The 27,499-nt window shown below is 41.1% G+C and overlaps 1 protein-coding gene across 3 annotated transcripts in view; it reads right to left on the bottom strand.

The window, feature by feature from the left end:
• Positions 1 to 27,499, bottom strand: part of sema5a (sema domain, seven thrombospondin repeats (type 1 and type 1-like), transmembrane domain (TM) and short cytoplasmic domain, (semaphorin) 5A) — a 151,095-nt gene that overhangs the window by 53,052 nt on the left and 70,544 nt on the right. For all 3 annotated transcript variants that reach the window (XR_001336391.2, XM_042227242.1, XM_005912127.3), the window contains exons 6-12: positions 25,470 to 25,568; positions 20,993 to 21,206; positions 19,408 to 19,693; positions 16,943 to 17,078; positions 10,756 to 10,960; positions 6,887 to 7,094; positions 5,056 to 5,173 (exon numbers count right to left, since the gene is read on the bottom strand). Coding sequence is in view for 2 of the 3 variants with exons in the window: in XM_042227242.1 (XP_042083176.1) it covers positions 5,056 to 5,173; positions 6,887 to 7,094; positions 10,756 to 10,960; positions 16,943 to 17,078; positions 19,408 to 19,693; positions 20,993 to 21,206; positions 25,470 to 25,568 (1,266 nt within the window). In the remaining variant the exon portion in view is untranslated. The remainder of the gene's footprint in view (positions 1 to 5,055; positions 5,174 to 6,886; positions 7,095 to 10,755; positions 10,961 to 16,942; positions 17,079 to 19,407; positions 19,694 to 20,992; positions 21,207 to 25,469; positions 25,569 to 27,499) is intronic.

Here is a 27,499-nt window from a genome sequence, read left to right as displayed (position 1 = left end):
ATATAAAAAACATGGTTTAGATTTGGGCTTGGTGGAGGACAGGCAAAGCGGATACCTTACCAAAAATATTGAGTAAAAATTTCCATTTTACCTGAGTTAAAATTGGGACAAAAATGTCTGTTACTAAGACTTTCACCTCCCCTAAAACCACAGCAAAACACATTTTTTTGCTTGTTTCCAGACATGAGACTGTGAAGCCAGATGGCGATTATGAATAGGTTGGTAAAGCGTATCTCCTGTCTCTGCCTACACAACACTACTCAGTGTGCAAACCCTTGACTGGCCTCCAACTCCAGGCTTCCACTTCGCAGGAGAACAGACATTCAGCCAGTTTAGCCTTTGCAAACTGTTAATGGACTCACAGGGAGTGAAACTGTAGCTGTGATAAAAGAACGCTTCTTTATTTTCAGGTTTTACAAACTGCGAATGAATTGTTGTAGACTCCTACTGTCTGGCCATTCCTCAGTGTCAGCATATAAAGTTCATTTAGATTAACTCATAATCACTCTAAATGGACTAGACCGGACCAGACAAAGGTTAACCAAAAAAATATATACCCCATCAGTGGTGTGGGCAGTGATATGTGGCCACCTGAAAATGCATAAAAACTAAAGTATTAGTGGCTATGCAGCAAGAAACACAGGTAATATCTTCAATCAGCATTTAAAGTAATAACTTGAATTTTGGGGGGCGGGGGAGATGTGAACCCCCCCAAATGACAGTTAGATTAAAAGATAAGCCATGCTGTCTCACGTCCATGATTAGACAGATGACAATTACTTTAAGCTATGATACTGTTAGGAAAATGGGAGCGACAACTTGATTTTTACACTTTTATTTTGTAAAATTTTACATCATATAACAACAACTTATAGAGAGAAGATATAAAAAATGGACAAAGCCACTGTGACTGTGTGAAACCAGACGTGAACATACAGGGAGTGCAGAATTATTAGGCAAGTTGTATTTTTGAGGAATAATTTTATTATTGAACAACAACCATGTTCTCAATGAACCCAAAAAACTCATTAATATCAAAGCTGAATGTTTTTGGAAGTAGTTTTTAGTTTGTTTTTAGTTTTAGCTATTTTAGGGGGATATCTGTGTGTGCAGGTGACTATTACTGTGCATAATTATTAGGCAACTTAACAAAAAACAAATATATACCCATTTCAATTATTTATTTTTACCAGTGAAACCAATATAACATCTCCACATTCACAAATATACATTTCTGACATTCAAAAACAAAACAAAAACAAATCAGCGACCAATATAGCCACCTTTCTTTGCAAGGACACTCAAAAGCCTGCCATCCATGGATTCTGTCAGTGTTTTGATCTGTTCACCATCAACATTGCGTGCAGCAGCAACCACAGCCTCCCAGACACTGTTCAGAGAGGTGTACTGTTTTCCCTCCTTGTAAATCTCACATTTGATGATGGACCACAGGTTCTCAATGGGGTTCAGATCAGGTGAACAAGGAGGCCATGTCATTAGTTTTTCTTCTTTTATACCCTTTCTTGCCAGCCACGCTGTGGAGTACTTGGACGCGTGTGATGGAGCATTGTCCTGCATGAAAATCATGTTTTTCTTGAAGGATGCAGACTTCTTCCTGTACCACTGCTTGAAGAAGGTGTCTTCCAGAAACTGGCAGTAGGACTGGGAGTTGAGCTTGACTCCATCCTCAACCCGAAAAGGCCCCACAAGCTCATCTTTGATGATACCAGCCCAAACCAGTACTCCACCTCCACCTTGCTGGCGTCTGAGTCGGACTGGAGCTCTCTGCCCTTTACCAATCCAGCCACGGGCCCATCCATCTGGCCCATCAAGACTCACTCTCATTTCATCAGTCCATAAAACCTTAGAAAAACCAGTCTTGAGATATTTCTTGGCCCAGTCTTGACGTTTCAGCTTGTGTGTCTTGTTCAGTGGTGGTCGTCTTTCAGCCTTTCTTACCTTGGCCATGTCTCTGAGTATTGCACACCTTGTGCTTTTGGGCACTCCAGTGATGTTGCAGCTCTGAAATATGGCCAAACTGGTGGCAAGTGGCATCTTGGCAGCTGCACGCTTGACTTTTCTCAGTTCATGGGCAGTTATTTTGCGCCTTGGTTTTTCCACACGCTTCTTGCGACCCTGTTGACTATTTTGAATGAAACGCTTGATTGTTCGATGATCACGCTTCAGAAGCTTTGCAATTTTGAGACTGCTGCATCCCTCTGCAAGATATCTCACTATTTTTGACTTTTCTGAGCCTGTCAAGTCCTTCTTTTGACCCATTTTGCCAAAGGAAAGGACGTTGCCTAATAATTATGCACACCTGATATAGGGTGTTGATGTCATTAGACCACACCCCTTCTCATTACAGAGATGCACATCACCTAATATGCTTAATTGGTAGTAAGCTTTCGAGCCTATACAGCTTGGAGTAAGACAACATGCACGAAGAGGATGATGTGGACAAAATACTCATTTGCCTAATAATTCTACACTCCCTGTATTTGGACAGGAGCACAGAGCAGAGCAGCTTCTAGCTAATGCTAGCACTTTCTAGCTACCGGTAGCTTAGCTAGCAACATGAAACCATAATTTGGGGCAATACTGAAGTAGATTAAGTTGGCCTATCCTCAAAAAGAGATATTTTTGAAACACTTAGTTACAAAAAAAAAAGAAAAGAGGAGCATATTTTAGTAAAGTTTGATGATTTAGTAGACAACAACAGCCACACTCCTCATTAAACAAAGCATTAATTACTTTTTAAACAGGCGGGTTACATCACTGCCCACTCACTAAACGTGAATTGGCAAATCAGCTCTAGATTAAAGCCCTTTAAAAAACAAAATTCTTGTCCTTTCACCCTCGATTGGTCGCGGCAGATGTCTGCCCCTCCCCAAGTCTGATTTCATCCTGTTAAAAGGGAGGTTTTCCTTCCCACTGTCTCCAAGTGGTTGCTCATGGTTGGAGTTTTCTCTTTTCTCTTTCTGTATTATCGTAGGGTCTTTATTTTGCAATAAAAAGCACATTGAGGTAACTGTGATTGTGATTAGGTGCTATATAAATAAAATGAAACTGAAATGAATTGTCTTTTGGAATCGACTCAATTTTGGAGCCAATTTGAGGAGCATCATTTTTTGGCAGTTCTTGGCTTCATTTCACAGGCTTGAAGTAGGGCTGGGCGATATGACCCAAAATTCATATCTCGATACTTTTTAGCTGGATGGCGATATAAGATATATATCTCGATATATTTTTTTAAAGCCATAAAGTAAGAACAAAAAGAGAGTTCTTAGTCAAAGCTGTGTCCCAGATGTCACACAGGCACTTTTACTAACATAGAACAGATGTACATAAAATTTACTCAAAAATAAATTATGAGCATTTATTAAATAATAATGCTCCATAAATAAAAGAAAACAATGTTGTTTTTGTGCATAACAAAAAGCTCACAATTGTGCAGTCAAAATGTAAACTAAAAGACGCTGAGCACAATAAGAAAGACAGATTTCACAGCTGCTCTGTTCCCAACTTGTACTGCGTGACTGACAGCCTGGAGTTTGAAATCCGCTTCGCAACCACGTCTCTTAACAGGTGCCATTTATGGTCCTTATACACAGTAGGGTAATATTACGTTGAAGCACAGTACGTATCACTCCGCGAGGCTCAGCGCTGTCAACTTTTGAGAAAATGAAAGGATTTTAGTCCGTGCAGCACCTCTGGGCTGCATGGCGTTAGCGTGGTTAGCTCGTTAGCGTGGTTAGCTAGCTAACACGTTGACACCGTCCAGCCCCACGCACGGGGCGATGCGCAGTAACTCGTTAACGGAGATTTGTCGTGTCCATCTTGTCGCTTCCTGCAGGTGAAGTGATGGCGGAGGAGGGGGAGTTGTGGTCAGTGAAGGAGAGGCGAGGCCGAGTAACGTTGCGTAAAGACAAAAGTGGACGAAAGAGAGGCAAACTTGCGGCTCCACAAGTATAATTATAATGTAACATAGACTTTATGTTATCGATATAAAGGATATTGTCACATCTTATATCTCGTATAAAAATGTATCGCCCAGCTCTAGCTTGAAGTTTGGGTTGCTGTTTAACCCTGTTTTCATGCTTTGTGCTATGCTAAGCTAACTGTGCTTTGGCTCCTCTTTCATTTTTAATGAGCAAATATGAGAATGATGTAAATTTCCCGCACATTAAAATGATTCACCAAAATGCTCAACTGATCATAAGTAGCAGAGCTAAATGTTTTGAAGCTGAAATTGCTTCAGTGAAAATGTGATCTTGATAAAATATTGACTAGAAATGTTGTGGTGAGCTCATGAAGCTTTTGCCTCTGGCACAAAGAAAAAACTCACTGTTGCAGTTGCTGAAATGGTAATGCTTATTCATGCACATATATGCATGTGTAATTGTGTTCATGTATGCTCTTAATGGATATGCGGATGTGGTGTTGGCTAGCTTTCTGCCAGAGCTCTGCTGACAGATGCCATGGCTTGAGTGCCAAATATTTCCCTGAATATAAAGCCACATAAAAGAGCTACACAGCACTCTTGACTGGCTTGAAACTGATGTCTGTGAAACACTGCTCAAATTGATAGGCTTACCGCCCCCTAATACGGCTCCCAATGCTGGTGCACGTTAAAAATAAATGGAAGAACTGTTGTGCTAATGAACCAGCAGCCGGAGGTGAATGATTGAGGCAGCGTCCTCGATCATTCTGAGGGTACATGCAGTTCCCTTAAAGTCAAGTTGTTCAGTCCTGAGATGTCTTTTGTTGTTGGGAAGGATATGTTTCACAGTGCTGGTTTTAGGGACTGCTTGTGAGCCGTGAAGATCTGGAGAGCAGGATGTAGCTTTCAATGGGGAAGAGTACAAATTAATGTAAGAAACGAATACATGCAAAAAAGAGAGTGAGCTTGCAGGTGGAGCAAGGATTATTGTGTTTTCTGCCAACTTTTGTGAAGTTTGAAAGCTGAAAAAAGAAAACTAAAGCAATCAAACACCAAGCAAGTAAGCTACAATGAAGTCTGTGCACATCACACAATAGCTTCATGATACTCACCGGGCATTTTGAGATGCTTTGCTCCCACTGGCTCATTCTGATGCTTTCCTCCAGAGTGGTGCATTTCTTTAGCAGCAGGTCCCAACCGCAGTACGGGTCCCTCGCTCCTACACAGGCTCTGAAAGGAGAGAATCAAGTTCGGCATTTAATGGGCTTTTATTAACCTGTCATGTATGCATACAGACACCTCTGCATCGTTGCTTGACATGAAATCAAATATCAGGAAGAAGAGGGAGATTACTGGGAGAGCTAAACGATAAGGTGCTGGAATAGGTGATGTATGGAAATATAGAACTGCGAGAGATAAAATGCTGGGGAAAGTGTCAAAAGAGTGACGGCACAGGAAATAAGAAAAAAAACAAGAGAGGGGTACAGAGAGCGTTTGGGAGAGGACAAAGAAGAAAATTTACAGTGGGAATGTAAATCACCATCATGCATTGCAATGCATCAGCATCCTAGAATTATCTTCTAACACAGTTTAGTGACTGATTTTTCAGGTAATCTTCAGTCAAACACCAGGATTACATTCATGCCATCACATACGGGCACACATACATTCCTGACTCAAATAGCTTATCAGCTCCCACATGAGAATGCTGTAGTAAAGATAACTGGGTCTGTTTTTGCCGTATCTGCTTCAGATGTTTTGCTGAGTGCAATAAAAAGCCCGATGTTACTATTTTCATATAAATAAAAGTCTGCACTGACAGCACAATGACATATCTTTGAGCCGCAGGCTTCAATGTTGCCTGACATGCCCCTAGTGAAATGTAACAAAGTTGTCCGTGGGTTTCATAACAATGAACCGCATGCACACACAAACAAGTGAGCTTATGCAAGCAACACATGATCATACCCTATCTGGCTGTATAAAATTGCAGAAAGGGAAGACTCATGCTTTCCTGCACACACAAAGTGGCTGACATAATGTCTGGGTGACTGTAGGTGTCCAGACAAAATATCAGGGCCAAAGACAGGAGAACAAAATGAAAGGGAGAAGTAACACGTCAGTACCTGTCTTTCATGGGGCCTTAAGGGCTGTACAGATCGTACACCTCCCATCGGTGAGCCACACAGCAAAACACGGAGACAGCCGTCTAATATTTCAAATAGGCAAACCTCAAAGAAATGTCAGTGATGATCCCAGAAACACTCCCTGTAGCTGCCAGTCCGTGTCCAAGATTTTATTACTTTTATCTGTTTTTTTCTGTTCTGAATTCTCTCTTTAAGAAAAAAAAAAAGCATCAGCGATGTGATGAAGTGCCATTATGGCTGCAGCATATATCACAGAGCCACAGCTGTAATATGAAGCCTTAAGTCTTTTGTGTATTCCAATAACAGCTCATTGTGCGAGAGACAAGGTATGCAGGTGTGATTCCTTTCCTGTGTGCCATGATGGATGGGATCCCAATCTTAGTGAGTCTTCACACCCCGGCCTCTGTCTCAGGTTTTCTTTGCCAATATTTATACCTTGATGGAGCTTCTTCCAGACAGACAGAAACTCAATATATCTGATAAACACACGCACACGGTCGCTGCAGCACTGTGCACGAGGCAGAAAACATGTGGTTTTGTGGGCGGGTCAATGACAATGAGCGACATCGAGACAGGGCAGCCGTGGGCACCTCCAGTGGCTCAGACAAAGCTGATTTAGAGGATTTTTAATCTCACCAAAGGCCCCTGATCAACACAAAGGCCTGGCTCCCTCAGATAAAGAGCATCTCGTGAAAGAGGGAGCTTTAAAATTTCGTTGTAAGCACATTTGCTTTTTTGACCATTTCAACTGAGATTAACGGTGTTGGTTTGTTGGTTTCTTTGCGCATGTACTCACTCTCTGCTCTTGTGGTAGCTGCATCTCTTGAGCGGGATCTTGATGACCTGGTCTCTCACACCCACGTATAGCTCGCTGCGGCTGTGCAGGATCAGCAGGCTCCGGATGTGCTGCCTCTTCCTGGGAGGGAACAGCTCGATCTCTTCTAAAAGGCAGCTCCCTGTAGACTGGTTGAGCGGGGAAAGCACTTTTTTGATAGTACCGTAATCTAGAAGAGAGAGAAAGAGCTGAGGTGAAGATTTGGTCACAAAGAGGAAGGAGGGTCATTTTCTGAACAAGAAAAGGTGGAGGAAAGAGCAAAAAGAGAGCCATGGTAACAATAGAGGAGTTTGAGGAGGGTAAACAACAACAACACATATTTGCTGGATGTGAACTCAGGGTGCGAGCGCACACAAATAACAATTACTTCCTAACACAGCGGCTGTGAAATAATACTGTCAAAAAGAATGGCGATGGCTGGTGTGCCGAGCTCTGTTATGCCGTCAACATGCAGCACTGTCGATGCAACCAGGGAATTGATATGGCACCTGAATCCATGATTTCTGGCCTACTTTGCTTTGAGGGATATTCCAGGGGATAAAACCTCTTTGTAGCTTTGAGAGAGAGGAGTGTGTAAATCCATGTCACTGTGAATGTGTCCCGAACCTTATTTTCTGTAAAGGTGGGCCCCATGGGGTAAGGTTAGGGACACATTTTCTTTGGAGAGAGTTAAAACAAATATCATCTATTATACATGCAATCCCCTGGGTGAAGAAAAAATAATTAGGTGCACAGTGATGCCTACGGAAGATGTGACATGCTAATAGATATTTTTAAGGCAGGGGATGCAGAAGTTAGGTTTTGCCCCCAGCACTATGGGCAAGGGAGCAATTAGTTCTGGAAGTAGCAAGAAGTGTAGAATCCCAGTAAGGCTACATTACTTTGGTATTTGGGAGTTGGCTGGCTTGCTTGTTTTGGATGCCAGATATTAGACCACTCTGCCTGTAGTCCATAAATATATGGGTCTTAGAGTTACTACCTTTGCAGAGACATTAAAGGGATGGAGTTCTGGGTTGGAACCAGAAACATGAGCTGAATTTAGTTGATTAGATAGAGGATAGGGAGTAGCTCCATAGTGCAGTGGTTTATGCATTAGCAAGCAAACAATCCACATTTTTTTTCTCTGGGAGGAGACACAAACTCCTTTTGGGTTACATCAGGAAGGGTTTAAATCTACCAAATCAAACATACTGGGCCACTACTTGCTGTGGAGACCCCGTGTGGATAAGGGAGCAGCAAAAAGTAGCTTACGTAGAGAGCTTTAATTGTGCTAATTGTGGCTAACATTAAGGTAGCTATTGATAGCTAGCTGATCTAGCTAGCTAGCTAATAGATAGCAACTCACTCATATTGTACTGTATAAATCAATCAATCAATCAATCAATCAATCAAAACTTTATTTTCAAAGTACTTCTCATACAATAAAGATGCAACTCAGATTTCTGTACACATTAAAAGGAGAAAATAAACAAAAATACACAGCCGGACACAAACACCTTTTTCACTCATCCCTCTCATCACCCCTCTGTCAACCCCACCTAGATATCGACACCCACCTGACAGATGAAAAAAGATGTAAGGAAAACTAAAGTGAACAAATAGATACTAAAGTGAACAAATAGATACACAAATATAATAAAAGAGGATTAACCATGTAAAGGAATGATTCAATGAACATGCCATTAAATATATGAAAAGTAAAATAAAGTAAAATATATGAAAGTAAAATAAGTTTTAAAAGTCTCAGCAGGCCAGCAGTCATTAGGTAGACTGATCCACAAGCGTGGCACATAATAACACGTATGGCATAAGACAAAATAGTATTAATTAGTAGTATCACCATTTATCATCCTTCATATTATACTATTTATGTGTAGGCAGCTACTATATGTGCATAGGTGTTATTCTTACCCCGTACTTTCAAATTAGTTTTAAAAAAAGGTTTTCTATTTTTAAATCCAAGATTATTTTATTGTGCACACGTGTTTCAGAAAAACGTTGTGACTGTATGTTGAAGTTTGATTAAAAATACAGTGCAATGATTTCAGATCATTCGATTCATATTTAATCAAAATCATTAACTTCTTATTTGCTCAAAGTTAAATCATAGCAGATAAATTATAATAGATAATTATAGCATTATCTGTTTAATCAAAGATTAATGTAATCCTACATCTATTTTTGTGCTGTTGCAAATGTAGCTTATATTAATATATGTATATGTCTTACTTCTGATATGCTTTATATGCATCCATGTGGGGACGTCTAAGGTCACAGTTACTGTATCTAATTACTTTTGCAAATGACTAATTAGCTAAAGTTTTAATCATTAATGCCTTATGAGTAAGAAAAGCATTGTTTTTTTTCTTAAAGGATTTACCTGGTTAAAAGTTTAGCACTGCGGTGAACAATGAATTTAAAAGTCTTTTGCTTTTAACTGAATTCTGTTCACGTTAATGGAAAGAAAATAAATACTGCTTCGGGGCAGAAACTCCTAACGAGGGCTGAAAAACAAGGTGACTGCTTGCCACATGTTCAAATTGAAAACCCCCACACCTTCACATCTTTGGACCCCTAGTTGTAGCTAGCAGCTTTTCCACAATGGCCCCAATCAGTGGGGTGTGTTTAGGCGTTAATAATGGCATGTGATTAGGTACAGTATGTGTGCTAGCCAGTGGCCTTGGCGGCATTTCAGATGTTTTCATTAGCGTCTGGTTAGTGTCTAGGGAACTTGCAGTGTGGGCAACTCTGGTCCAATGCTACATTGATCACAGCCCCATGCAAACAATGAGAGGGGAGTTTTTGAGGGAGATGCCAAGCACGGAGGCAGCGAACTGGAACAGGTTGTGTGTGTGTTTGTGTGTGTGTGTGTTTTCGTGTGTGTGTAAGTAAGAGGGAGAAAAAGAGCTTGTATGCTTGTATATGAGATATCCAAAAATAACACTGACGCTACAACAGGAAGATCATGTTGACATTTCCCAGTGGGCTTATGGTACATTAGCACAGTGAAGTGGGTCACTACATTCAAATTCTGCTCAGTACACCTGTTCATAATCCACGTATGTGTGTTATATCATAATAAAGACACCCTGGTGCCTATCTGGTGTCTTGCTGATACCGTTTCCCCCACCTTGCCAAGTCTAACATCACATATTGTCACGCCATTATGATCAAACAGTGGACTGATAAGCAGACGGCACCACGCACGTCAGACTGGGTAACCGTGCAAGGGCTGAATGTGTGTGTGTTATTAATTATCCATCTGTCTGCTTTTGATGCATCGCTGTCTGTTGTTTCATGGTATTTATGATCTCTTCATGAGGGATTGCATGGGAGTGACATGTGGTGAGCCTGCCTGCATAATAGTTTATGTTGCGTCAGTGCATATGGAGAACATATGGAGGTAAAAAAGTGATTTAAACCCATGTCAAAGACAGAGCTTTGGCGTCTACATGATAATCATACTGATAGATTGGTTTCATTTGTCTTCACACAGCCCCCTATTTTTCACATACAGAGTGCACTTCAATTATGAGAGTATAATTTTAAGTATTTTACTGTGACAACCAATATTCATGGCTGTCGAAGTAACAATTAAAGCTAACATTTGAAAAATAATGACCCTTTTTTATGAATTAAGACAAATTTAGCTCTAATTTTGCCCACTTTAAATAAATAACATGTTTATGTAGGATACTGTTCCTCATAACAAGAAGCTAATAGAGAAAATTTATTTTTAGACCCTTTAATATGTCACACATTGACATCAGAAGGTCCAAAACTCAATGTGCACGAAAAAGAAATATGTAGATGCAATCTTAAAGACCTACCTGTGGCCAAATATATGATGTGGAACAGCGTGTCTTTCCCCTGCACCACATCCACTGCCACATGAGTGAAGCGGATGTTGTCCTCCATGAAGTAGGGCACAGGAACCACAGGTTGGATCACCTCATGCATCAGTAAAAACTTCTGCGCATCCTGCAAGTTTCTTTGAGTCAGGTTCACGTAAGCGCCGGAGTCGATGGTGCCGCACTGTGGGGAAGGTAGGGGAGTCGGAAAGGAAGAAAAAAAAGAAAAGGTTTGACTGATTTCATTAATAAAAGCCTCTGGGATGGCAAGTTAATAAGCTTAAGCTTTTTGTTCAGAAGTACCACCAGAGATGGAAAAGGGAGGGATTGAATGATTAAATGAACAAGGCTTGAAAGTCAATTGCTGAGTCGTTGCACTGGTTTTCTATCCTCACAACCTCAAGACTTTGTAGTCAATACACCGAGGCTGATGGAAGGAGTCTGAATGTGATGTTTGACTGAGCAAGTAGTTATCTCTTTCATTAGATTCTTCTCCTCATATGCATATATATTGCTGGTGAGCTTTATTGGTACCCCCATAACAGTGTGTCTTGATTTTGTCATTCTTTACCTCAAAAGTATCTTCTTAAATCACTTTTCAGGTCTTTGTTATTGCTACTCTGAAAATAAAGCATGCAACAATATCATTCAACCAAAGAACTCCCACCCTGCACTCAAAATGGCTTGCACCCACGATTTTTGGACTGTAAAAATCTGCAGTCAAAACAACAGAAGTGTCTCACAGAAATGAGTGAATTCCATTGTTACAGATAAATTAGATTTTATCAGGCATTGTTTACTTGGAGTTCTCAAGTCCCGGTAGAGACCTACGACTGAAGCAGAGTCAGTGCTGCGGCGCTGGCTTATAATAAGAAATATCCGCTATGTAACATATTTCCCAGAGTCTATTACTAAAAAAAAAAACAACAGTTCAATAAAGTGAACTCTCTCCAAATGGGATTTTAAAGACGGAAATATTAAGGAGTCAAGAGGAGTATGGTTTCCTTTTTCACGTTAGAGGACATTGTAAAACCCAAGTGTGTTCATTTTTAAAACTGTATTGTTAACTGAATCTTTTTATTGGATGTTACTAAAACGATTTTTAGGATTTTGAAACGTCGTTTTTCAAATTCAGCATAGTTACAGCCATCACTATCACACATCACAGTGCACTACTATTGTAAAAAAGAAACAAAACACTTTGCAACTTTCTGTGTAACGTGATCACTGAGATTTTAAACAAACTGTAAAGTGTATCTACAGTTAGGTCCATAAATATTTGGGAAGAGACTTTTTCTTTCTACTTTTAGTTCTGCACATTACCACAATGGATTTTAAATGAAACAACTCAGATGCAGTGGAAGTGCAGACTTAAAGCTGTCTTTTTTTTAAAATAAAAAGATTGCATAAAAATGTGAGGAACTAAAGCATTTTTAACACAATACCTTCATTTCAGTGGCTCGAAAGTTACTGGATAAATTGTTAATTTCTAATACTTGGTTGAAAACTCTTTGCTGACAATGACAGCCTGAAGTCTTGAGCTCATGGACATCACCAGATGCTGGATTTCCACCTTTTTATGCTCTGCCAGGCCTTTACTGCAGTGGCTTTCAGTTGCTGTGTGTTTGTGGGCCTTTCTGTCCAAAGTTTAGTTATCAACAAGTGAAATCCATGCTCAGCTGGGTTAAGATCAGGGGACTGACTTGGCCATTCAAAAATATTCCACTTCTTCGCTATAATAAACACCTGAGTTGCTTTGACTGTACGTTTTGGGTCATTGTCCGTCTGTATTTTGGAACACCGCCCAATTAATTTGACTTCATTTAGCTGGATTAGAGCAGACAATACGTCTCTGAACACCTCAGAGCTTATTTGGCTGCTTCTGTCCTGTGTCACATCATCAAAAAACACTAGTATCCCAGTACCACTGGCAACCATGCACGACCAAGCCATCACACTGCCTCTGATGTGATGTACTTTGGATCATGAGCTGTTCCACGCCTTCTCCATACTTTTATGTTGATATCACTCTGGTAGAGGTTGATGGTGGTTTCATTTGTCCAAAGAATGTTTTTCCAGACTTGTGTTGGCTTTTTTTTTTAGATGGTTTCTAGTAAAGTACAATCTAGCCTTTCTATTCTTTAGGCTTAGGAGTGGCTTGCACCTTACAGTGCTTTCATTCAGTTGTCTCTTTATGGTAGACTTGGATATCGATATGCCTACATCCTGGAGAGTGTTATTCACTCTTTGTGAAAAGGTCTCTTATCATCAAGGAAATGATTCTGTGATCATCCACCACTGTTGTCTTCCTTGGACGTCCAGGTCTTTTTGCTTTGCTGAGTTCACCAGTGCTTTCTTTCTTTCTTTCTTTCTTTCTTTCTCAGGATGTACCAAACTGTAGATTTTGGCTAATATTGCAGCAATTTCTCGAAGGTTTTTTTTCTGTTTTCACAGCTTAAGGATGGCTTGTTTCACCTGCATGGAGAGCTCCTTTGACCGCATGTTCTTCCAAATGTAAGCACCACACCTCAAATTATCTTCAGGTCTTTTATCTGCTTAACTGATAATAACATAATGAAGGAATAGCTTTTTTTTATCAATTGTGGAATTACTTTTGTACCTTTAAAAAGTGGGTAGCACTCATTAAGGAACTGAAACTCCTAAACCCTTCGTCCAGTTTAAATGTGACAACCCTCAAATAAAAGCTGAGAGTCTACACATTATCTCCATGTCCATTATATACCTATTTTTTTTACCTGTTTCAGTAAACAGGTAAAAAAAACAAAACTTGTGGCAGTGTCCAAATATATATGGACCTAACTGTACTTCTTAAAGGTACATAAACTATTTGAAAACACATTGGATTACCTGAAAGCTATATACTGAAAACCTGGCTGTGATTCTCAGCTCTCTAAAAGTCAATGTTTGCGAGGCACTTGGTATTCACAGGATGATCCTCATGCTTTTTAAAGTGGAAATGTAGATCCTTTTCTCCACCAAGCTGAAAGGGACAAGGTGAGGCATAAAGCCATTTCTGCTGAGGGAGAGCTGGATGAGTAAAGCTAACCATGCATGTCCTCTTCAGTAAAAGAGGTCCCAGGCTGGGTTCAGGATCATGGATTGAGGCCCAGTTCACAAAGAATAGTCCTATACTAACTGATAAAGCAGAGAAAAGCAAAATAAGCTTTGTTCTGCACTTGCATCAGCCCAAATGACTGTTTTGTACATAGGATCATGTTTGCTCCAGGATAACTATACACACTCATTTCTTACTTGGTTGAAACTGGACCTTGGGTGGTAATTAGTTCCTGCTGACTAGCTACAGTATGAACATGACAGAGACTTTATAGAGATCAATCCTCGGCCTTCCCAGGGCTGACAGATGAGAATCGTAGAGGGCTTCCCCACGCTGGTGAATGGATCAGTGCCCTCGCCACATCAGGAAATGGGAAATTAAAGCCCTGAAGGACAAGCAGGAGCAACACTGAGTGTGCCCATGTGCCAGACTGCCTAAAATGAACTTCCTGCTTGTGCCAAAAATGTGCTGCGTGTCTACGCGATGCAGCTTGAATAGCAACGCACGTGTAAGGCTTCCTTTCGCGGTTTGTCCTTGCATTGTGTGCGTGTCTCTGAATCCCAGAGTGTCGTTGTGACTATATTTCTGCCACAGTGAGACAAAGTCAGACACTGACCAGTGAGGGTCTATGACATCTGTGAATGAACCGTGAGATGGATGTTGTGATTTCCTCAGTACAGTCAAGGTGAGGGACACAGCCATTATTTGGCTGAGGAACCATCCAACATCAGCTGTCTAGTGCATCACCAGTGGACTGCGCTCTGGCAGGATGATAAGTGCCACTCAGAAATCCATCCAGGTGGGTCGGTCTGATAGCATGCTATTCCACTCTCTTCCCCCTAACCTTCCAGGTTATTCAGTATTTTAAAAACAATGTGGGTTAGAACTAAATCTGGTTATTTTATTGGTCAGTTTTATGATTAGATATAACATCCAAAGGAAGGCAAAGAAAACTGACACTTTTATTTTCCTGACATCTAAATATAAACCATAATAAGGACATTCATATTTGGGTTTGAGTTGAACTTTAAAGTTTATTTTCAGACATAAGCAATGAATGTGTTTTTACTGTTAGCAATTACAGAGTGACAGAAAACCTATACAACTCATAGAAGGCATTAGCTCCTAATGTACAGCAAACATGACTCATCGCCTGAATAAACTCTCCAGAATCAATCCGCGTGGTTCAAATAAATGGGGGGCTTTTCTTTGCAGACAGACAGGGAATTAAGCTCTCAATCAATGACCAGTATGTGTGTGTTGAGTGATGAGCTCGCAGTCATAATTATCTCTATTTGGCAGCAATCTATAACCCTTTATTTTTGAGGGCGTATTTGTGTACGGTAGACATGTACGTGGCCAGTGGCTTTCATGGCTGCAAGTTTCCTGTAGGTGTTTGTTTGTGCATTCACTCGTGTGTGTGTGTGTGTGTGTAGGTTTGTAGGTGTGCTTGTAGAAAGGCCTGAAAAAAAAAAGGACAGGCTATAAATCCTGTGCTCGTAAATCTAATCCTCCAACATTGACAAATGCTTGATGAAGATGTCACTGAAACCTAGATAAAGTGCGCATCGGTCCAGTGGTGAGGAGCAGCCATTGTGCCTGAGCTTAAGTGGAAAGATGAGATGGAAGAGGAAGAAGCCGTATAAAAGTCTATAGTGCATAGAACCCCCCCACCGATGATGTACCTACATGTACAAGGTGCTGAAGAGGATACATCTGTGACCAGATAAGGAGCACTGGTTTTCTTGATGGTGCTGATGTGCAGAAATGTGAATACGTGGTGACAGTGACAGCTTACAAATTCATATGTATGTGCATGGTTTTTTTTAGAATACTATCACACCCAGCATTTTTCTCTATGTGCATTTCAGCCACTTTTTCCGCAGATAACGTGTCTGCGTTAGTTCTCGATAGTAGGCATCGTGAATACTCATGCATCTGTTGGTGGGAAAACGGTCGAGGGCCATGATGTGTGGAAACAAGGGGTTTGCTCACCACTGGTAGCCATGCCTCAGAGGGATTTGAATCCCTCACGGAGAGCTGCGAGGATTAGCTCATTCGCTATCTGCTAAGCCTGCAACAACTGAGAGCCACTTCTTCTGCTAATAAAGCATTCCCGCTATGCCATCAGTATGGAGGAGTGCTTCAAATCAGAATAAGGTGCTTGGTTTGCCCCTGCGGGTTTTAGGATGGAGCATAAACATAAAGTGCCACTTGTGCAAAACAAGGACAGTTTATTAGGAGGCCCACAGTTCACAGAACGAGGCTATGAGACATCTTCAAGGAATGATTGTGCCATTGTAAAAATCACTGGATTTTATAACGAGCGGTCGTAATGTGTGTGCTCATGAGCAGAGGAGAGAGGTGACTGAAAGAGAGAGAAAATTAATGAGAGTGAAGAGCTTCCTGGGACTCTGACCAAGGCCGATCAAAGCAAGCACACATTTATTTATCAGCATACACATGCAGCATGCACACTAAATGCATATATTTCCTTGGGCGTGCTCCCAGCTGTACTGTATGACTGATTTGATTGTGTGTTGAGTCTAAATGACCCCTAGCTTCAAAAAAAAGAGATCAGTCACGATCACAGAAGGGCAGCTAGATCTCAACTTTACCTCACATACATCCTTTAAAAAGCTGCTCCATCACATATGGTTTTAACTATGCTAGCAGCATGGAGGAATGCATCACTGGTCCAAAACTTTGGCCTTGACAAGCATTAATTTTTGTGCAGACATCAAACCCCAGAGCATAAATCTGATCGACTCTATCTGTAACATTTAGGTGGAGTTCGAAAGCTCTGGATTGGGATAACTGAAGTAATTAGCATTCTCATTAGCAAAATAGCGTTAGCAATAGCGTTAGCATGCTATTGAGTTTGGTTACCAGGCTTAACCCGGGTTCTCTGAATAGTGAGTGAGGTCTATTTCCAGAGGGTGAGCATCCATTGCACAGTCAATAACTGTAACGCTTTTGGCTTTTAGTCCAATACAGAGCTGAGAGCATTATTGGGACTAAATTAAACACATTTTTTAAGCATTTGTGGTTTGTTTGTGAAATAAACAGACTTAAATATAGTTTCATTACCTGAAAGTCTGGGTTGGGGTTTGGGTAGGGCAGCCAGGCCGACCTTGAGTTCTCCTGATACTTGAAGGGCCCGTTGAAAGCCTGTGATATGGCACTGAGATTGAAGGCACACACTGCAGAGGCAGCAATGCTGTTTCTGAATGTCAGGAAGATAAAAAAGGCAGGAAGAATCCAACAGAGGGTGATGAGAGAATGGAAAGGATGAATGTCGAGACAGAGAGAAACAGAAGTAAGTGTTAGAATAACCAAAATCAAAAAAGGGGGACTATACTGCAAGTAGAAATCTGTTCAGCATTTCTTGGTATTTGTACAGCTGACCTCTTTATGTCTGCACTGCTCACAAACAACACAAATCAAACACTGACAGACAGACAGACGCAGACGCCGGGGTAAGTGATGGTCATTATTGGAATATAAATCCAGCAATGGGACACAATTAAGCTGTTCGCCTTGTCTGATTAACTGTACAGATCTCATGCTTGAAATACAGCTTTGACTTTTTAAGCTGTCAGTTTCAACAAGTACCGGTCTCCTCCCTCGGACGAGAAAGTAAAGAATGAGAGTATTAACTCTCAACTCAAACAGTGAGAGTTGGGCGGTGTGAATTATAATCCAGTGCAGCTGTTCATTAAACTCTGTGCCTGCAGGGGGAAATGTTTCCAATACCCTTCAAAAGACTTCTTTTCAGCAATGTGAAGGCACTGACCATACAGAATTGATTACTCAGCTTTTAATAATGGCCTGTGTGTGCACGTGGGGGCGCACAGGTGTGTTTGTGTGTATGAGCGAGGTAGGAGGAGGAAAGAAAGATGGCGAGACAAAAAGAGGGAAAGGGTTTTGATGTTTACGACAACAAAAAAATAATACTTTTCATTATACTCCCATATACCTAATATAGTGTGGAGCAAGATGATAAGCTTCTTTTGTGGGGAATAAATGGGATTTGCAGCCCTCTTTGTAGATAACTTGGGCTATGAGGATGAACATTTCTAGACAATAATATGGTTACACAACACTCAATTATATATACTCACTGCATAAAATATAACAAAGATATGTCCTGTTTTGTCCTCTATTATATTGTACGATCTTTACCTTAAAATTTAAAATACCTTGACTTGTAACTTTTGCTGTGAACCAGCTATATGTATAACCCAATTTAATAGCATGTTCATACAGAATTTCCCATTTAAAATGAACTAAAATTTATGTGAAAAACATGAAAACAAAAAATATCATTTTTAAAAGAATAACCAAATAAATGCTGAATAAACAACTGAATTATTCTGATTAGTCATGATATCAAAGACCAAGGAAAATAATTTAAAATGAATAATTGGTGAATGATTTGAAACAAACAAACACAGACATTTGAAGAAACATTTTTAAGATAACTTTTCTAGGTTTCTGATTTTTCTTTTTTGCTGGAAAATTCAGTCTGACACTAGAAGTGGTTCTCAAATCAAGTCGTTCCAGACTTTCACTTGCTTTTTTGAGGGTATACTTAAAATGTGTTTTGTTGGCAACACACAGCAAAAAGTTTAGTAATTCAGAACCCGATCAGCACACAGAAACCCGAACTTTTTTAAAAACTTGTACAACAATATATGCACTTTTTTTTTTATCACAGCTACAGATTTTTAAAAATCATTTTCTTGCTGCTGACCGATGAAAATCACTGAACTATTGTTACCTGGCATCAGTCTCAGTGTGTAAAGTAACGCACGTGTTACATTTTTCTTGTTTCTACAAAGAGCTCTTCTTTCATCTGACTTCGATGGCAGTGATCGCCTCCACTACGTGCGTGCCAGCATTTTTGTTTCCTATATGCAAAATGTTATGAATTAAAGTCAAACTTTAAGGTTTAAAAACATATGTTGAATTTTACTTTACTGTATTCACTAAACTAAGATTATCCCTTCATCCATACATCCATTCTCTTCTGCCTTATTCTTATTAGAGCAGCAGAGAGTTGGAGCCTATCCCAGCGGGCATAGGGTAAGGGTACACCATGGGCAGGTCGCGAGTCTGTCACAGGTCGAATACTGAGACCGGCAATCACTTATGCACATACCTATGGACAGTTTAGAATCACCAAACTTTATGCATGTCTTTGGACTCTGCAAGGAAGCCAAGTTGCCCTGAGGGAAGCCACAGAGGTATAGGTACTACCATGTCACCATTTTAAGCTACTGCAATCTCAATATAGACGTAACAGACTTTTATTGTGAAAGGAAAGGACAGGAAGGCCTTTTGGCGTGTTTCTGGCATGGATTAGGCAGTAACAATGGGAAACCCAGGTTCTTAGCAGGAGGAGGATGTCTAGTCAAGTAGCTAGCATTAGCCACATGATACTTGCCACGTGAGATCAGAAAGCTTGAGGTGTAGCAACAGTAGCTAAATTATCTGGGTTTTGCTAATTTTCTGTGGATGGAACAATAAATATTACGGTTCATGTTACTCACACATTAGTAGTAAAAATGCCATAGAGCAGCTCCAGCTCAGGCAAGTAGAAAGTTCCCTGCAGCTCGTTGTAGTTGAAGGGGATTTCTCCTGGTCTGGAGCAGTTCAGCCTGGCCTTCATGAAGGTTGTCCACGTGTCCTCCAGGAGGAAGCGGCCACCGATGTCGTTCTTACACACCCGCCCGGCGCGGGAAAACACCGTCCGACCACAGTCGTGCTCCACTGCATTTTCCCGGAAGAAGAAGTATGTGAAGTTGCCAATATCGTAGGATGACACAAAATTCGGCTCTGTTGAGGCAAAGGTTACAAGAGAGGAGGGGAATGAATGGGAGGTGGCATGTCAGAAAGAGAAAGAAGACATAGAAAGAAAAATTGAAGGATGCCAAAAGAAAGATAAAGTGCAGAGAAAAGGAGAAAAAATACAGAAAGAAAACTATTTAAGGTTGTGGGAGTAAGACGGAGTGGGAGAGCGAACGAGGTATGTGCTATGACTGATTGACTCGCAGTGTGTGCGAGCACTCAGCCCACACAACAGCAGGTGATCAGGATTAATAACTACAGGCTATGTTATTAATGGCGTTGTGTTGTAATAAGAAAACTCATTTTTCACTCCCCAAACCTAAAGGTTAGGATGAGAAATGACCAAAACAGGTGTAGCGTAATAGCTTCACCCTATCTGAAACACACGACCTCCACGACACTGTCACGACTACAGCGTTCATCTTTATGTATGACATTATTGGATTTAAACCGCACACTTTATTCTCACTGACAGTGATTTAATTCAGGTTTAAATGAAAGTTACCCCCTCCCCAGCACCTCCTCGTTTCAACTCTTTTCTCCTCTGCACCTTTGGAGGGCAGTGTGGAAAAAAAAATCAATTCGCCATAAAATTAGTTATTAAACCGTCTCCCAGAAGGTTGCTGCCAAGCAATGTATGTGGTAGTTTTTAATTTATTTTTTCAATTTAACTTAAATGTGAATCAGATAAAAGTCACTTGCTGACAAGATAGTGATTGACCTGCTCCTCTGTAGGCTGGACACCTTAAGCGCTCTGAAGTCGCCCAATCTGCACTGAGGAGGTCTCTGCTTGAAGTCAGCCTGAACGTTCAGGGGAAAAGACATTGATTTTTTTTTTTTTTTTGTTGGATGAATTCACAATTTTATGCCCCTCCTAGACGGTAAATATAAAGATTTTCTAGTTGCTTAGTAACTTAAGAATTAATTGTTTTTTAAGGTGAAACGCAGCAGAACAATTATGAGAGGAGGATCTTCTTTTCTTAGCATTCGCCAAAACAGCATTGCGCAGCAGATTTAAGGTGGAAGATAATCTTTCAGCAGAGACAGATTCCAACTCCCATGCTACATAAGCATCTGCCAAGCTCAAGCATCGTCGAAGTCACAAACTGAAGCCCCGGCAGCTGCAGTGCTAATGTTCGATAGCTGCGCGGGGATAAAGCAAAAAAGAAAGCAAATCCTCCTATGGTGTTTCTCTCTATTCGAAATGGCCATTTATCTTTATGTAACAACTTTTTACATAGATTTGCATAAAATGTAACATTCATTTGAACTTTGGCAGCTCCCCACCGTTGAGCCACTTGGAGTTGTACTGGGCAGTGCGCAGCGGTGGCAAGCCGCCCAGGCTGCGGTAAATGGCGGGGTCTCGCCCAGAGAAGTCCATGGCAGTGGCGGCGTACAGCTCCCCGCTGGAGGTGATGAGGGCGGTGGAGTTGTGGAGGGGATTGTAGGGACACCGAGCCATTCCACTAATCTGATCGTGGATCTCTGTCAGATTAGTCAACTGCAACACAGAGAAAGAAGACAATGAAGGCGAGGAGACTAAAGAGGAAACAAACAGTGAGTGGTTGGAAGCAGACGCTCCATACGCACTACTAAAAGAAGCTTATTTTGATTGTTAGCATGAGTATCCCATGAGTTAAGCCAAAGCAATGAAAAGAAACACTCGTGGGAATAAGAGTTGTTTTCTTCACACAAATGATTATTTTTGAAAACCTGCATAAAAATATAGGACATAGTATCAAAGGGCAGCATTAAAATTCAAACTGGAGGAGTCTGGTAATGTTTTGTTTGTTCCTGCCAATATGCAAATGCTGCAGACTGAAAAAAATGGAAACAAATACTTCCTCTCATTATGTTTTGTTTGGTTTACATCTACTGAGAAACACACACATAGATCTATCTGAGCAAAACCTTCAGGAGCAGCAAGAACACATTTAGAATCATTAGCAACGTAAAACACAGCAACACAGCAGCTGTTTCAAGTCCAACGTTAAGAAACCACCTGTTATAAAACCAATAAAATTCCTAAACCGGCTTCTTAAATCAAGTTACTCTTGGCTGCATTGTTTAGTTGGTTTGGTTTCTGATGTCTCTACAGGACAAGCAGCTGTTTTTCTGGCTGTAGTGCTATTATACCACAACTTTAAGAAGCCCTTCTGAGCTCAAAAAGAGGCTTGATGTGAGATGCAGTCTTCTGTTGCATATTGCCTTTGAATATGAAGCCAAATCCAACTCCCCGCTTTTTAAAAATACTTTACAGCATGACCCCGGCTTAGCACTGACACACTGCTCTGGTTGCTCCTCCAAAAAAAGGAGAAGAAGCACAGGCCATAGCTTAGAGACGCAGCCTTGAATACCAAAAAAGTAGTAATGCAATTTTTAAATCCAAGATGTAATTATATTTTATGGTGCAAAAGTAAACACAGTATACGGGGATTAGCTCATGGTTCGTGCTCCCATCCGAGTTCATCTGAGTTCTGATGGGGGACAAAAAATGCATGACGCAAAATGACTGCACTAATCTCAGGTTTAGACATGCACAAAGAATAATTAAAATTATTCTATTTGCAATTACTTTTCTATCAATCAGCCTCGTTCCACATTTATGACTCTATCCACTCCAAGTGACAGTGCAAAGTCTCAAACGCTTCAAATGCTCCCCTTGCTTTTCACACGTTTTCATCAATCTGTGCATTCCTTCCCTTATTCCATAACGAGCCAGCCGACTTCTGCGGCCAATTTCCCGGAGCTGGTCAATTTGGATCAAGAGTTCTGTTCATTCCTGCCACCCCTGTTCCGCCCAAACCACACCAGACAGAGCGGCCCTGTCTAATCTCTGCCAGGCCGAGATGAAAGCCTGCTATTGACTGGACTCTTTCTGTGGGCCGGAATAGTCATTCTAAGGTCAATCGGGCCATTTAGAAAACCAAGAGCAGCAGCGATAAATAGAACGCAGTGCATCCGTCGCATTTTGAGGAAGTGAAGTGACAGTTGTCTCTATGGCGGACCCGGCAGCTGCGAGAACAGGGCGCTGAAGTGACTCTGAATGCTCCTGATAGAGACGATGCAGAAAGAGACAGCTCACAGTGGAAGACAGATCACTGCGAGTGCCAGCGGGATGCTGTGTATGGTGCTACTGAGAAGCCGTTGAGAGAATTTTAAACTACCCACTATAGCAAGAAGTCTAGCCGCAAGCCCTATGTCTGATCCGAGATGTGCTAGTGGACAGAGTTGTCAACAGTAATCCTCGAAGAGACACGGGGGATATCACTTTATATGACACATCCAGTGCCTATCTGTCAAGTAACCATGAACAGAAGGCGAAGCTCCTTCTCATCCTGTGCTGCAGCATGAGTTATAGTGTATAATCGAATCTATTCCCAACTAGGACCACTATAACAACGTAAAATAGAGACATAAATCAAGAGAGAAAGTCAGTCAAAAAACTCAAATGGTTAACAGCATTTAATCATCCATCTCCCAGCGCTTATTAAACTATTAATATTCTCCTCATTGTCTGTTTATCACCACAGCTGATAGTAAATCTGTCCGAGCGTGATTCCGTCGCCGTTGCTGTTCCCAACTCGTGTTTCACATTAACGGACGTTCAGTGGGTAAATATGACAGCGCCTGATGAAATACTGCTATAATAATGCCATGGCATTTCAACTATATGTATTTTCACAGCGGTAAACAGTCATTACGAGCCAGTGACCTTTGGATTCAGTGCTTTTGGACAAAAACAAATGTCATCATAATAGTAAGCTCCTGCTTCCTCCTCCTCTAAACGCACAACAGAACGAGAGCTAGATATCTATGCTATGGCCTTATTGCTGTTCTAAGGTAAGAACAATACTCTAACATTTTAAGCGCTGCTCTATACTTAACATCAGTGAGCATTTGTCACCACCACCAACAAAAAAAAGGTTCTCAGCTGACACGTCAGTTACCAAGAAACATGGTTATTAGTGCTGCTTTTATAATAAAAGTGAAAGGGCTGCAGCCACTCGCAAACCGGTGGTTACTTCACGAGAAAAATATTGGGTTGCTCAACTGTGTCAAGAGCCTGCTGAAACACAATAGCAATTCAAAATGAAAAGTCCAGCTAAACATCCTTTAAAACACGGGATTAAGAGCTGCAGGGAATTTGAGTTAGGAGGAGAGAGAGAGGAGCGAAAACCTTGCGTCACGGTAGAAAGAAATATAGGAGACGAAAAGACAATGTGATGTGCTAGAAAGGTAAAGTCACGGCAAAGTAATTGCCGTGACTCATGAAGAAGGACAAAGCAGAACAGATGAGACAGGGAGTCTGTTTACTTGCAGGCCAGCACCATGATTTTCAGGAGTAATGAGCTTAAGGCAATGTTTTGATTACGATGCTTAACAAGTCTGAGGTAACACGACATCCAAAATAAGAGAGCTTAATAAGATTTATTTTGTAATTAGTCTACATCCCAGAGTGCAAAACAGGAGGCAAGAAAAGCCACAGGAGCTTGTACAGAGAATCCTGTGATATTAAGATCTCAATCATACCTTGATTAAATGTGTTTATCAACCTTGACCTTTCTTTCTGACGACATCCACCGATCAATCAGTCTTAATATTTGGAATATTTGCAGGCTTATTAAAAAATAACGACTTTCAGGGATGCTCGAGAGAACAACTAAACTGGCAACTCGAAACTCAACATGAAAGTGAGACATACATACTCACAAATATAATTGTACAGATAATGTTGCTTCGTCAAGACCCCTTGGTATCACATTTTAACAAACCCAATATCCCTTTTTAGTATGATTTTTCAAAATGCAGGCTAGCCTAGTACCTGAAGACGGGGTATATAAAAAGATTTCCATAAGCAGGCTGGAGGAGTAATAAAAACTCAAGACATTCATCTAGAAGAGTCTTTGGCTTGCTTACCAAAGCCAAGATCTAACCAAGGCATCTTATTGGACCACTAAGACCTCCTTCTTTTAGCCACCATCCAATCCACAGGCAGGAACTACATTGGATCTAGATTGTCACTTTTACCTATGAACCCATGAGCTGTGGGGAGTAACTGAAAGAACAAAGTCGTGAACACAAACGATGGCTTCCTCCAAAGGCTGGCTAGACTCAGTCTTAAACTTAAGGAAAGGAGAAAAGTGACATTCAAAATGAAAAATGAAAATCCTTCAGATTACATCTCTCAGCTAATTTGGCAACACATTGGTATTGCTTTGTAAGAGCTGGAGGAGATGACTGGGGAGAAGGAAGCCTAGTCATCTCAGGTTAGACTGCTGCTCCCCTTAAACCCCCTTAAACCCAGATGGATGGATGGATGAATGGGTGGATGGATGGATGGATGGATGGATGGATGGATGGATGAATGGGTGGATAGATGGATGAACTGCTAGCTTATTGAACAACAGGCCTCTGATATTATTGCATGAAGACGTAGCAACACTGCAAAGACTACATTTTATTGCACATGAATTAATCTTTTCTTTCGCAGGTGCATGTATGTGTTATGTCGTAATACTCACTACCAGTGTAATATAACACTGAAAAAATAGGTAACGAGCCAAAATACTAGCAGACTATCACTCTTGAAGGATTTACGTAATATATTAATAATATACCAACTTCCCTTGAATTAACACTATCAGGGATATAGTAGATATAAATGATATAAGTGATATAAATGATAAGACTCTGTGTGAAAGTTAAGGTCAAAATAATGCAGCGTTGCAGAAGCCAAGACAAATTCTGGCATTGTTCATACCGTTCGGTTGGTGCAGATGGGGGTGAAGGCATTGGTTCCACATGTAAACAGCCTGTTCCCATTTACCAGTAGCACCCTGATGTAGTTCTGGCACTCCTCCTGTGGAAACACACCAGCAAACACACATATCGGAGTTAGCAGTTAGCAGCAGTGCCATTATCTATCCACTGACAAGCAACAGCATCAGGTAGAGACAAAATTACACTTTATGCCAATAAATGAGAAAAACACCTGCAACCACAGGAGGCCTACTCTGGAACGTGGGCAAGCTAGACAGAGTCAAATCAAGGCTAATGCCCACATGGCTTAGCCAAGTCACATCTTAATTCAACAGGGGCTGGATTTGGAGAGGGATCTGAATAAAGTGAAGAACAGATAAATGTAACGGCTGCGGGAGAGTACCACTCAGGATTGGTTTAGAAAATAGCTTTGTCTCTGTTGATTGGTCAAAAAGTGAAATATAAAGTGTAGACTCTCATACACTCTATTTAATCATCACTCTTTTAGCCAGCTCTCTACATTAATCAATTCAAACTATTTTCCCCTAAATTATGCTGAAGTACATGTTCACAGCTCCTTTCTTGGCTCAGTCCTCCTCTGAGGTTTTGGCCCGGGTTTCTAGCAAAACCACTCAGCACTTGGTTAAAAGCGCACAAATAAAGTGGGACTGACTGAGTGAGTGATTGATTGAAAGAATGATTGTCGCTGAAAGTCATGAACTCTGAATATAACGGTCCGGCTTCCACAAAGCCTTTCTGGCAATTTCCATCAGCAGGAGTCATTTTGTAGTAAATGTTACAGCAGGAGTCAGTATTCATGTCAGAGAGCGGCATTTGTTTTTGTCCTAGGACAAGGTAATAAACTCATAGGGTCTCCTGAATCTGAAAGGGGCCATGGCTGGGTTGGTGAGGCCCCTCATAGAAATTTAAAACCTTATAAATCTGCTATTGTCTGAGCCACTTGAAGTGCCCAGGGCAACCCTAACTCCCCCTCTCGAGGGTCTGATTTAGGAGTGGAGGGCATCACAGCGAAGATGGAAGGAAGGAGGGTAAGGACTTTTATTTCCCCCTATCAAGATGAAGGCTGACTCGTAAAACAACTCGTTTCCTGGTGCTAAGAACCGCCAAAGTATGTGTGTATGTGTTTATTTGCGTGTACGAGCAGTCGCGCCTAATGTCATGCGTGCCTATATATCTGTGCTGTTTGTGCAGCTTGTTACGCGCTGTATACCCGCATGCGCGCGTGTGGGTGGAGGAACAGGCGTGGGTTGTGAAGGGGCCCGTATAATTCAATCCTTCACTGCAGTTTGTTTCTAGAGTAAATACCAGCATATTTAATATTTGCCCAGCCTCACAGTCTTGACTTGTTTATGAAAACTTCCTGACAAATGTTCTGCGTCCATACTGTAATACAGAGACTGCTGCGCTTGGCTCTCACATTATAAAACAAAACAGAAGCAGCAATCAAGTCCTGTCAAGTCAATTTAAGTCTCCTTTCTTTTCCCAGCTGGAATAAATCAAATACACAAAAGAAGAGCGGATGCGTGCATTAAGAAAAAAACCCCCAAACAATCACTTGTAAATTCACTCAAAGCACAGGGACGGTGTCTGTGTAATAGCTTAAGCGATGGTATATTGCTCCGCATTGAGCTAGGTAATAAACCATCGAAAGCCCTGTCAGCTGCCGGAGAATAAAGTCTTTTAATGCTATTCTTAGTGTACATCACAGGAGCTGATCCTCAGAAGGGAACAGTGAGCAAAACAATTCAGCCTTGCCAAACAGCAGTGACTCTCAAGGACTGAGGTAGCTTTGGTCTGTAATTCACAACAGCTATCTTATACTGGCCAGCCAGTGCATGCCTATTATGGGTCCCTAACCACCTTTCACAGGAGGATAAATACACAGTAGTGCGCGCGCACAGACACACACAGATCAGGGCTGGGCAGTTCACCTACAAGTCAAGTTTAGCCGCTAAACCATCTGTTTTGTAGGGGAATATGCACGCTAACCACATACAAACACATACACTG

The sequence above is a fragment of the Haplochromis burtoni genome, unplaced genomic scaffold (genome assembly GCF_018398535.1).
Source record: "Haplochromis burtoni strain Fernald_Lab_line unplaced genomic scaffold, NCSU_Asbu1 Contig_1, whole genome shotgun sequence".
In the NCBI taxonomy this organism is placed as follows: domain Eukaryota; kingdom Metazoa; phylum Chordata; class Actinopteri; order Cichliformes; family Cichlidae; genus Haplochromis; species Haplochromis burtoni.
This window is presented reverse-complemented; position numbering and strand designations above follow the sequence as displayed.